Source organism: Herpailurus yagouaroundi, unplaced genomic scaffold, assembly GCF_014898765.1.
Source record: "Herpailurus yagouaroundi ecotype Mexico unplaced genomic scaffold, PumYag 140, whole genome shotgun sequence".
Classification (NCBI taxonomy): Eukaryota; Metazoa; Chordata; class Mammalia; order Carnivora; family Felidae; genus Herpailurus; species Herpailurus yagouaroundi.
Window position 1 is genome coordinate 39,437,852 of NW_024412395.1, and position 13,187 is coordinate 39,451,038.

At 39.1% G+C, this 13,187-nt stretch overlaps 1 protein-coding gene across 5 annotated transcripts in view; it reads right to left on the bottom strand.

The window, feature by feature from the left end:
• Positions 1–631: 631 nt before the first annotated feature.
• CYTIP (cytohesin 1 interacting protein) overlaps positions 632–13,187 on the bottom strand; it is an 81,729-nt gene continuing 69,173 nt past the window's right edge. For all 5 annotated transcript variants that reach the window (XM_040475130.1, XM_040475132.1, XM_040475129.1 and 2 more), the window contains 2 exons: positions 6,820–6,886; positions 632–3,999 (listed from right to left, as the gene is read on the bottom strand). In XM_040475130.1, coding sequence (XP_040331064.1) covers positions 3,542–3,999; positions 6,820–6,886 — 525 coding nt within the window. In that variant the 3' untranslated portion in view covers positions 632–3,541. The remainder of the gene's footprint in view (positions 4,000–6,819; positions 6,887–13,187) is intronic.

Here is a 13,187-nt window from a genome sequence, read left to right on the forward strand (position 1 = left end):
CTGAGGGAGCTTAGTAGTGTTTCTTTTCCCAGTCAGAACTCCAGGTAAGAAGTCATCCCAGATGACACCTTGATTGCAGCCTCATGAGTCCATGAGCAAACCCAGCTAATATTTGCCCAGACACCTGACCCACACAAATTTTGAGCTGATAAATGTGTTTTAAACCTCTAAGTATGTAGTAATGTGTTAAACATCAAAAAGCTGATAGAAGGGTGCAGCCTCAATTAAGTAGGTAATGCCTTTTAAAAATGTCAGGGGCACCTGGGTGGCTCAGTCAGTTAAGGGTCTAATTTTGGCTCAGGTCATGATGTCGCGATTTATGGGTTCGAGCCCCAACGTCAGGCTCTGTGCTGACAGCTCAGAGCCTGGAGCCTGCTTCCAAGTCTATGTCTCCTTCTCTCTCTGCCCTTCCCCTGCTGATGCTCTGTCTCTGTCTCTCAACAATAAATAGATGTTAAAAAAATTTTTTTACAAAATAAAAAATAAAAATGTCAAAAAATTAGGTATCAAGAGGTCATCCCAGATCTCTTAAAAATCTGCTTTTAAAATAATCATTTCATGTAAGGTGAATAGGTAAAGAGATAGAGATAGAGAGAAGGGGGGGAGAGAAAGGGAGGGAAGAGACTTCTGACACTGAAGAATAGCATTCTTTATTCCAGAAAGGTATTAACTTTTTTATTGCCCATATTCTGTAAGGAAATAGATACAAAGTACCAATAACCTTGTAAACTGAAGGGTTGGATATAGTTGTTATGTAGTATTTACTATACTTAAGTTGTATACATCCATAAATATACTGTATGATCAGTACACACAAATTATACCCAAGTTTGATTTCTTCAGTTCAAACTAGGATTTTTAATACTATTTGTACATGCAACTAAGATATAAAAACACTACAAAGTAGAAAGTGATGAAGAAAAGCTCATTTCAAAAAAACAGAGTACCCACGTTTCTGACACCACAAAGCTGGTGTTCCTTTAGCCACATGACAGAATAATTCTCAAAATGCTTCATTCAAACTTGGCTTCTCGATGCCTGCCATGCGACAAAAAATGCATTTTCACAACCAGTTATCAATTAGTGAAATCCACCAATATCGCATATTTGACAACTTTGGGATAAGCAAAAAACAAAGCACTTAGCTTTTCAATTATTTTCTCAAAAATTACATCAAAGTGAGTCATTGTGCTCCAAAAGATTAGAGAAATGAAGTCTTCTAGAGCCCCACTGAGGTCACAAGTCTGAAAAGCTCTGCTGTGAGAAATTTACCCACATTTCCACTGAACAGCTAGTTTCCTTACAACTTGTGAACACACAAAACATGAGATACCCTTCCTTCCTGTACTTTGGTTAAAACGTGCTTTTCTTTCTTTCCAGAACATATCAAACTCTTGACTCTAATTCTTCTTACCTCAGACTATAGTAAAATTCGCTCTGTCCCTTCCCTGAACTTTTTTAGATTTGACGATTACTGTAAGGAAGAAGCATTATACTGTATTTAACACGTAAAGCCAGAAGAAAAGCAAATAACCTATAACCTGCTTTCCCAGATGATCTGTGGAAGTTCTTAAAACACTGATCACGTTGTAGAAGAATTTAAAGCCATCTTTCCTCAAATAAACATGATGATTTCTTTCCCCCGGATTTGGCAAAATAAGGTTAACAAAATACACTGCAGATGATCATTCTAATCTATGATGGGAAATAAACAGTGTCAGGCCATCACAACTGGTTTGCAAGCCCTTGCTGAAAATAAATGTATTGTTAACCACGTAGCTATTAATGTGCCCATGTTTGAAAACTAGCCTGTGGAGGCCAAGAGAAAGAGTTATTCTAAATGTGTTTGTTTTCTTTTTTACCAAAGACAATTTTTACCCATGCAGAGTCTCTGAGGGGTGTGCTTTATGTATTCTCTGAGGAGTGGGGGTGGGGGGAAGTTCTGTGGTGATGACCACACAGAACCAGCAAAAGAGTAAACAATATCTCGAAAGACTGAAGACAGGCCAGAGCCAGAAAGAAATGGCTTTCGATGTAAGCCTCGCCCTTGGCCATGGGAACTTCTCTGAATTCCTCCTCCTTTCTGTAGGCCTAACACCTATCTAACAGGGTCGGATCACATGGAAAGCATCTTTAACCTGCTAGGTATTCAGTAAGTGGTACACAGGATTGTAACTGTTCCTGTGAAATACTACAAACTGCTTTTCATATGAATGATTCTCAAGCAGAGCCGACTGGATAATTCTAAGTTCAAATAATTAATGGAAAGCAGGTTCCAATTAGAAATCTTTTTACATTTTATTTTTTAACATTCATTTATTACCCTACAGGCTTCCTCACGCTTCCTTTTTTTTTTTCTTTCTCAAAATGACTCATTCTTTTGATTTAAGTGTGGTTCCACTCAAAGTCACCTATCAAACATCTTTCTCCCAAACACACATACACACACACACACACACACACACACACAGCTTTAAATCAGTAAGGACTATTTATTACACTGTCTACTCTAGAATATAGGTCATGAGCAGCTGTATCACCAGAAGAGAGTAACCATGGACTTCAAATGGATACTGAATGAAAATGTGATTGAAAGGCTAGAAGTAATGTGATACTAACATGACCAACACGCAAAAGAATGCTAAGGCAGTAACTGTGGAATCTATAATATAAAGTGAGGAATAATGCGAAAAACTCTACAGGAGAAAAATCCTTTTCCTGGCTTTAATTTTTCAAATTTCAGACATTTGCTCAAAAACAAAGATTGCAAAGTTGTATGCAGGATCTTGAGAATTCTAGACTTGCCATCAAAGTTTAGGCAGAACAAAAGTTGAATTGCGTAAGTGACATTCTCACCTATTTTGTTTAGGCTGACTATAAAAAAGGCCGTATCATAATCTTCCTCAGCACCCCTATTAGACAACATGTTTCCATGGATCTCATGGATCTAAACCCTAATATTAACTTATATGCCTCCTGCTTTATTGTTGCTGTGTTTGTGAAACATAGCTGACTATCATCTTTATTTATAATCCTTCACAGATTTAAGCAGAAAATGTTCAAAATTGCCTATTATTAAGCCTCCCTGGAGGCTCCTGATCTTAAGCAAACATATGGTTCCGTGACCTACCAATGAACCTACGGAAGGTATCCCAAATAATTATATTCCGTCACTCTTTTATTTACACTTGACTCTGAAAAGTTCTCAGTTTTTCACATAGATAATCCAGAAAATAAATATAACCCTTGCCTTCACAGGCAGCATTAAAATGAGCAGGAATGTGCATTAATTTGTTATAGTATCTAACTTATGACTTAATTCCCCTACCTTCTGGTTATAAACAGAGCTTTCCCGGCTACAAAACGACCTAAGAAGCAAAAATCATAACACAAAAATTTAAATAAAGGTCACTATTGCCATGAAATGGGGTTTCAGTTTTGCAATCCCTCCACAGTTTCCCACCAGGCCGGGTGGAGTTGTTCTAAAACAAGTCTAGAGATATTTACGAAATAAGCTAATACAAAAGGGCAAGACAGCCCATCAGAAGCGACTCTCTTCCTCTTCTACTGCACGGTGAAGGCCGGGGATGAATTTTAAGAGTTGTTTCCGGACACTTCCCCTTCTGCTTTTCCGGGGCAGGGTCCCAAATATGTTTGACAAGTTGCCCTCCCACAAGGGGGACATGGACCCACTACTGGCAGTACTAATGCTTCGGTTCCTCCTCGAAGAAGACCTCTTCAGAAAATCGTCCCCATCCCTGGGGACAAAGCACTCATCATCTGTGCTCGTCTGTCGACTGAAGGCTCCCCTGCTTGAGTCCTCAGACACACACGTCTGGTAGCCATCTTCGCTGTCCATCGTCATGGAGCTCAGACAGCTACTCTCGCTGGATAATCGATTCCGGTCCAGGAGGGCAGGGCTGGGCCCAGGCAGGGTTCCAAACAAAACTGAATCATCTATGTCCATGTTCTCCAAACTCGAGCAGTTACCTGAGTCACCTAGAATGCAGAAAAGAGAGTCTACTGTGGAATGCCTATGAGCATCACTCCCTCCGAGTAAATACACAAAACTTCTCTTCAAAGGGTGCAAAAAAGAAAGAGTAAAAGTGAATAATATTTTTCACTGAGTTTCGCCTATATGAACAAGTGACTTATTTTGAGGCCATTTGATAAACCTTGTAGGGGTGTTTCCCAAACTATTGTTCGTGGACTAGCTTCCATGTAACAGTGTTCCACGGTCACAGAAACGGTAATGCTAAATGAAATAAATTTAAACAAGATTCTTCGTATAAGAACAGTTCAACTCATCTGACAGTATGCCAGGGTGAATGGTCAATCTCCAAGAATATAATTTCATTTTTTTTAATTTTTAATGTTTTATTTTTGTTTTAATGTTTTAATTTGTTTTATTTTGGGGAGAGGGAGAGACAGAGCACAAACAGGGGAGGGCCAGAGAGACAGGTAGACAGAATCCAAAGCAGGCTCTAGGCTCTGAGCTGTCAGCACAGAGCCCAACATGGGGCTTGACTCACAAACTGTGAGATCATGACCTGAGCCGAAGTCAGATGCTCAACCGACTGAGTCACCCAGGCACCCCCAAGAGTATTATTTCTTAAACTGAAGTGACTCTGCAACATTCATTAAAATTCTCATAGAAATGGGGTTCTAAAGAATATCTTTGGGGAAAAAATAAAGAATATACTTGGGGAAATGCTGTCTTATGGACTTCCTCCATTTAGTTCCTCTGATTTTTAGTTACTGTATTTTTGCTTATTTTTTTAATGTTTTTATTTATTTTTGAGACAGAGAGAGACAGATCATGAGCAGGGGAGGGGCAAAGAGAGAAGGATACACAGAATCCGAAGCAGGCTCCAGGCTCTGAGCTGTCAGCACAGAGCCTGACATGGAGCTCGAACTCACGGACTGTGAGATCATGACCAGAGACGACGTCGGATGCCCAACTGACTGAGCCACCCAGATGCCCCAAGGTACTGTATTTTTTAAATAATTATATAATTACTGTAACATAAGTTGAAGTATATGGGAAACACAGTTATATAACCTGAGCCTATAGGCGGATTATAGAGAATTCAAAAGGTGTTTAAAACAGAAAAAAATACCTTCCAGCCTCAATATTCCTTGTTTTTTCCCAGACTACTTTAACACTTAAATGCTCTGGAATGCTAGTGTGCCCAGAAAACATCCCTGTCCTGAAATAAGTAACAATTCATTTGTACAAGTTGAATTTGATTGGCTTAGTTAAATTTGTTCATCAACTTTCTCTGTATCTGGGCTCTCCAAACTCGAATTTTAATTGCACACCAACATCCATCCTGTCCATACCCCACTTGCTTATGTACTACCTGAGTTGGTTGGTATGCTGCTGAAAGAAAGGGGATTAATTGTTATACCAGCCTGAGAATGACATAATTAGAAGGTGACTCTGCTTCAGGAAAAGAAATAGAAGCGACTTTATTTTTCTATTTGATCTGCAAGGTTCAATATGTGAGCTCTGCACTGACTAGTCATAACGCTTTCCTTTTTACTAATAAAACCTACTTTACATCATCTGTCAACGAGTTGATGAATTCTTTTTGATTGGAAAGCTTTGAGAATCTCATGCCTTGTGTATTTATTCTAGGCCTAGAAAAAGTAAACTAAAGAAGTCCTTCAAACTCTCAAAAAGAACATGTACAAAAGTCGCTTTACGCGGAGTCGTTTCCCTTAATCCTGAACGAAACACCTTGTCCGTACAAGCCTGTTCCTATAGAACCCCAGAACTGCCTGTACTTATTAGACCAAACCCCATCTCCACCGCAGAATGCTCCAGAAGCGGAGGCAAAAGTTTCCTAAACACCCTCAAGTCTACAGAAATCCAGGAGGTAGCTGGATTTTTATACCTCTGTCCTGCTAGGACACTTCAGACCCCCCCCAAAAGAATCTATTAAGAATTGTTTTAATATTAATTTTAAAACATACAAAAGAGAAGTAACTTATATATAAATTTCATTTAAGAGAACAAAATTTTAACACAAACCTCTATGTCATACATTAGTGACTAATTATGAATTAAATGTCTTTTTTCCCATAAATAAGTTATGACTTGAAACAGACATTCTGGGTTATAAATGGAGACTTTAGCTCAGTGTTATCTTAAGAAGATATAACCTATGTTTCACACCCACATACCTAGTGGTTTCAGTGAATTATTTGTATGTACAAGTTCATTCCTCGGGTTACAGGAGTCACATAGCAAATGTCGCATCAACAAATTTTCAATCAACCCATTCCCTTCAGAATTCACACAACTGCGAGAGCCATGCATTGACTATTGGGATGATCATTCCGATTTCTGTCTTGGGTTTATGGGCCAAGAAGAAGAGATTCTCTGCACTCATGTAACTTGAATAATATGAACAAATGACAGGAGCTCTACCCAAGAAGCGTGCTACCATTCCAGCTTCCATAGTTTCTGAGACTCACACAACCCCCGAGCCATAAACATTGTCAGGAATTTAACTCATCTATGGCTCTTCTAAAATCTCCACGTGCCTCTTGCAATTGTGCACATGCATGTGAGCATGTGCGTGTTTTCATGTGCCGATGTGTTACACGTATGGAGGAGAGGAGGTGACTGGACTTACCCTCCAGATACATAGGTCACTCCAAAAGTCATGACAAAAAACATACACTAGCATTCCTGATCCGTGCTAGACAATTTTTTCTTACAACGATGATAATCTTAAAATAACGTAGAGGCAGAAATACAAAAAAAAAGATGAATGTTAGTGTGGTTTCTGAACAGGAAGTCACATTTACCATGAAGCAGACGCTGTTCCTGTAACTGCAGAGATCTGAACTCCACCCATTTTTTCTTCAAGGTTTGCTGATAAAGAAGAAAAAAAGTGTTAATTATTGGGAATCCCCAGTGAAGGTAGCAATTTACTTCTGGGTGTTGAGATTTGTCATTAATTTTTTTCTTCCTTTCTTTCTAGCACTAACAAACCCTCTCATTCATTCAGAAGATTATTTTCTATACAAAAGGGGGATATTGGGAATACTACTTTCTCAAGAAATAATCTAGTAGCACCAATGAGTTGAAACAATCGACAACAGAAACAATGACTTTTTTTATTTTCATTTGTTTTAAATATTGCATAACTGATTGGGTCTGTGTCCATTTACTAGCTGTTGAGGCAAGGATTTACCATGTAGGCTTCCCCCATGCACAAGATGAAGGCCTTCATAGAATCCAGACCCTGGGATTGTCATGAAAATTAAGTAAATTAGTAGATGTAGAATGTTTGGAACAGTGATTACAACTTAGTAAATGTTCAGTAAATGCCATCATTCTATAAGCCTGGGGCATTAAACCAGTGTTTTCTGCTGCACACCTATTTATCTTTCATACCAAAAAGGGGAAGCTGGCCTGTCTGAAAGGCTTCCTTTGGAGGGCTAAACTTAGAACACTGCTAATAAGGACCCTCACTTAACTGCTTCCTTCCTTGGCTGCTCAGCACGAGAACAGCGTCCCAGGGTGGGAACGAAGTGGCTGCTGTCAGTCAAGACTGCTCAGGAGACCTGGCCTAACCCATCAAAGGGGCTGAGGTGAGGAAAATCAAAGCCAGCCAGGCAGAAGAAACCATCTGACAAGGATAGCTAGAGGCTCATTCTCCCTCACATCCTTTGGCCTTTACCCTACCCCCGGTCCTTGCCGGTTGCCATCCCCACAGCAAGCCCAGCAGGCAGGCACAGCTCAGATTTGCCTATGGCCGCTTCATCCCAAAGGAAAGGCAGCCTAGTTGGAAACAGGCACTGCTCGGTGAGAAACAGTCTGGAAGAGGTAGATGAAGGCTGAAAAGAAGGAGGGAAAAAAGCACATTTGGAAGGGGAAAGCCTAAGGAAAAGAAAATAATACACTTACAAGAATATCGTCGAATGCTTAAGGGAAGAATGGCTTTCCTCAGTTCAGGGACTGAACTATCAGTGGGTGGGATTTTCCAAGCCTTGGTAACAGTAACACTAAGCATCAACCCTTAGAGTTACCTATATGATATGCAAGCATTAAATCAAAGCCATAAAATGCCTGGCTCAGTTGATGTCTTGTGTTTTCTACATTATACTTTAGTCAGCGTGTCTACGAGATGGCCGGGCTACCTGAATTACAGCTCCTTTTATTTGTGCAAACTGTGGTCCTGTGAAGGTCAGAGTTAAGGACCCATGGAGAAAAGACCTAGGATCCAGCGCCTTCCTCCTTATAGGGGTCTATCTCCTGCAAGAGAATAGAGTCCAGGAGAGGAGCACAGCATAGGCTGACAATCAACACTAAACACAGAGAGAAGCTTGCACTTGCTTTCAGAAATACAAAGTCAGGCCTTGCCAAATAGTTATTTTTTGTGAAAACAAACATTTTAAAATATCTAATCCGTTGATTTGGTCCAGTTATCTAGGCACGTCATCATTTAAACCAAGAAAACACCAGAGTAAAGAGCAGATGTGTCAAAGTGATTAAGAGTTCTTGGTCTCTGTGGAAGCTTCCCCATTTTCCTCGGAATCTGTTTCTGCCTGTTCTTAACATTACAGTGGTATATTTGGACCAACGAGAGCTCTTGCCATCAGAAGAAAATGAAAGCATATGGGAGATCTAACGCCATTGGGCCCTATTGCCTCAGTGTACCTAGCTCAGGGCCTGGTATGCAGCAGCTGCTTAGTAAATATCGGTTGAATGAATATATCAAAGGATGGCTTCCTGAAATCAAACTCAACTCTCACAGACGGGTATTTTGAGTTGGATGGATTTCCAACGTTTCCAATATACGTGAGACATACAGATAAACATTTCCATCTTTACGACTTTTATAAAGTGCTCTTGTGGATGATACGCGGTTTAATTTTCCTAACTGTCCTATGAGGTTCCAGATTAGAAAACAAAGGTGCAACGTACCAAATCCTTCCCAAGGGCTACAAACCCAGTAAAAAGCAGAGTTAGATTAAAAAGTAGCCCCTCCAGCTAGCACAGTGGATGTGCTGTTTTCACGTTAAACATCTGAATCAGAGGTCCCGAGAAAGGGAATCCCTGAAGCCATGGCTCAGAAGGGACCACTCTTTCTAAAGAAGAGCTTGTGGCCTCACAGAGTCTTTGAAATATCAGTGCGTACTTATGTGGGACCCACACACTAAATGTCATTGTGGGAAGGGGAAGCCAACTTGACCCTGGTTACACGTCAGATCCAGACATTTCTGGCTCGTGACCATGAAAACGAGGCTGAGAAAAGCTGCTAATGGTGGCTATGGCTCATGTAGAACTCGAGCCTAAAGAGGCAATTGTATAAAAATGCAGCCTCATGACCTGAGCCAAACAGGACACTAACCCTCTAGAAGGCATCCACACGGCCAGCCCTGGCTTGGGATTGGGAGCCTCGAAAGTGCAGGGTGGAGGAAACCCAAGCACAATATTGAGTGGAAGGGAGAGACCACCATATAAGGGAAATGGGCAATATAAAGTCCAAAGGTATGAAAAGCTAGAAAACTGATTGTCAGCACATGGATTCTCTCCAAATAAAATGAAAATGAACAGTGTCCAAAGAAGACTTTAAAACAAGAATATTTATAATCCTCTGAGGAAGAAATGAAACCAATGTTGATCGGAACAAGAGATCTGAAACAAAGAAGTAAAACAAGAACGGATAGACATGAAAAAGAATGATCTGAAAATTAAAAATCAATTAATCCTGGGGCGCCTGGGTGGCTCAGTGGGTTAGTCATCTGACTTCAGCTCAGGTCATGATCTACCAATTCATGAATTCGAGACCCGCATCAAGCTCTGTGCTGATAGCTCAGAGCCTGGAGCCTGCTTCAGATTCTGGGTCTCCCCCTCTCTCTGCCCCTCCCCTGCTCACTCTGTCTCTCTCTCTTTCTCGAAAATAAATAAGCATTAAAAAAATTTTTTTTAAGAATCAATTAATCCTTAAAGCTGGATGGAAATAACTCATTCTATAAAGCATAAATACAACATTACTGAAGAACTAAACAAGAACCTAACAAAGAAGATAAAGTGATACAAAATATGAGTGGTTAGGAAGCAAGGGAAATAAATCAAAAGATTCTAAAATATGTCCAACATGAATTCCAAAAGATATTTCAGGGAATGGTTAAGAAGGTATATTCAAAGAGATCAAGATGATAGTTTTCCAAAACTGAAGAAATTCATAAGTCTTTAGATTGAAAAGATAGTGCAATTTTTAAGCAATATAAATTTAGAAATGAATCCAGACCTAATCACATTTCAGTGAAACTTTAGATCAGTAAAGACAAAAGAACATCTTAAAAGTAACCAGAAAAAGACAAAAGATTGCCACAAATTGAAATACTGGTTTTTGAAAAGACTCAAAAACAGAAAATCCTCTAGAGTCCCATAAAAAAGGGCATAAAAAGTAGTACAAGTAAAAATGGGGACATAATCCCTTCTTGTGAAGAAAATAAAAATACGAGAACAGAATTTTTATTTATTATCAACTTATTCGATAAATTTGAAAAATTTGAAAATTTATTAACAAAAACATTAATTCAATAAAACTGACTCAAATAAAACAAAACAAACAAAACAGAAATCCTGAGAAGTCTTATAATTAATAAGGAAACTGAAACAGAGTTTAGAAGTATTCTCACCAGAAAAGAACCTTAAGCCCAGATGATTCAGATAGTTACAAGAATTCTAGCAGAGAAGAAAAGGGGAAGATTCTTCCCAGCTCACGCGAAGAGTCCAGAAAACATGACACCAACACTAAAGAAAGATAGTTTGAGAAAAGAAAACTGCAGGCCATTTTACCTATAAATGAAGCTACCTTCAAAAATCCTAAAGAATATATTAGCAAATCAAATCTACAATTATATAAAAAAAAGATTGTAAATTATGACTAGGTTGCATTATTCTAGAAATGCAAGAGTAGTTTAACATTAGAAAATCTTTAAATGTCATGTGCCATATTGACAGATTTTTAAAAAATACATAAACAGGAGGGGTGCCTGGGTGGCTCAGTCGGTGAAGCATCTGACTTCAGCTCAGGTCATGATCTCGAGGTTTGTGGGTCCGAGCCCTGCATCAGGCTCTGTGCTGACAGCTCAGAGCCTGGAGCCTTCTTCGGATTCTGTGTCTCCCCCTTCTCTCTGCCCCTCCCCTGCTCACACTCTGTGTCTTTCTGTCTCTCGATAATAAATAATTTTTTTAAAAAATTTAGAAATACATAAACAAGAATAATACATGCAGAAAGCAGTGTTTGATAAAATTTAATACACAAGCACTATAAAAACTACCAGTAAATTTGGTATGGAAGGGAGCATCCCAAATCAGAAAAGTATATTCATAGAGAGAGCTCGTTCCTAAGAGGAACAAGTGGGAATTCCCTTTAAAATCAAGAAAAAAACAAAGATGCCTATTATTATAGTTTTTATTCAACACTATATTATAGGCTATAGTCAATGTAATGAAGAAAGAGAAACTGTTATTCTCAACGGTTACTATCTTCACAGAAAACCCAAAATAACCTACAGATAATTTGTTTAAATGATGTAGTTTAGCAATAGTTTAAACAAGATAGTTTGAATGACAGCATAAAAATTGACTTTATGTATCTATACATCAACCTCAATCAAAACGTTTATTTTTTATAAAGAAACTATAATACGAACAAAAGTCATTCATAGAAAGGGATACATCTAGCGAAAGACATAGAGGATCTACTTGTGTAAAATTATGAGACTCTGTTGAAAGAGACAAAGAAAACAATTAAAAATGGTAAGACTATGAAAACTTTTCCTCTAAGATCAGGAAGAAGACAAGATGTCCACTCTCACCACTTTGATTCAACAGAGTGGAAGTCCTCGCATGATAATCAGACATACAAGGAAATAAAAGGAATCCAAACTGGTTAAGGAAGAAGTAAAACTGTCACTATTTGCAGCTTGTATGACACTATATATAGAAAACCGTAAAGATTCTACCAAAAACTATTAACACTAACAAACTCAGTAAAGTTGCAGAAGACAAAATTAAAATACTGAAACCTCTTGCATTTCCATACGCTAATAATGAAGTAGCAGATTATAATTGCATCAAAAAGAACAAAATATCTAGGAATAAATTTAACCAAATAGGTGAAAGACTTCTACTCTGAGAACTGTAAGACATTGATGAAAGAAACTGAAGACAACACAAACAAATGGAAATATATTCAATGTCCACCCTTTGGAAGAATTAATATCATTAAAATGTCCATACTACCCAAAGTAACCTAAAGAGTCAATACAGAATACAGTCCCTATCAAAAGACAAACAGTATTTTGTAAGTTTATTTATTTATTTTGAGAGAGAGAGAGAGAGAAAGTATGAGTCGAGGAGGGGCATGGAGAGAAGGAGAGAGAATCCAAAGCAGGCTCAGCACTGTCAGCACAGAGCCTGACATGGGGCTCGAACCCAGGCACCATGAGATGGTGACCTAAGGCCAAAGTCAGATGCCCAACAAACTGAGCCACCCAGGCGCTCCATGAATAGCATTTTTTAAAGAACTAGAATAATCCTGGGGTGCCTGGGTGGCTCAGTCAATTAAGCACCAGACTTCGGCTCAGGTCATGATCTCATGTTTGTGGGTTTGAGCCCCTGCATTGGCTCTGTGCTGACTCCAGAGCCTGGAGCCTGCTTTGGATTCTGTGTCTCCCTCTCTCTCTGCCCCTCCCCTGTCTGTGCTCTATCTCCCTCTCTCTCTGGAAAAATAAATAAACGTTAAAAAAAAATTAAGGGGCGCCTGGGTGGCTCAGTCAGTTGACCATCCGACTTCGGTTCAGGTCATGATCTTGTGGTCTGTGAGTTCGAGCCCCGCGTCGGGCTTTGTGCTGAAAGCTCAGAGCCTGGAGCCTCTTTCAGATTCTGTGTCTCCCTCTCTCTCTGACCCTCCCCCATTCATGCTCTGTCTCTCTGTCAAAAATAAATAAACATTAAAAAAAAAAGAACTACAATAATCCTAAAATTTGTATGAAACCACAAAAGAACCCAAATAGCCAAAACAATCTTAAAAATGAACACCAGAACTTGAGGTATCACAATCTCAGATTTCAAGATAAACTAAAAAGCCAAAGTAATCAAAACATTACACCAGCACAAAAATAGATACATAGATCAATGGACTAGGATA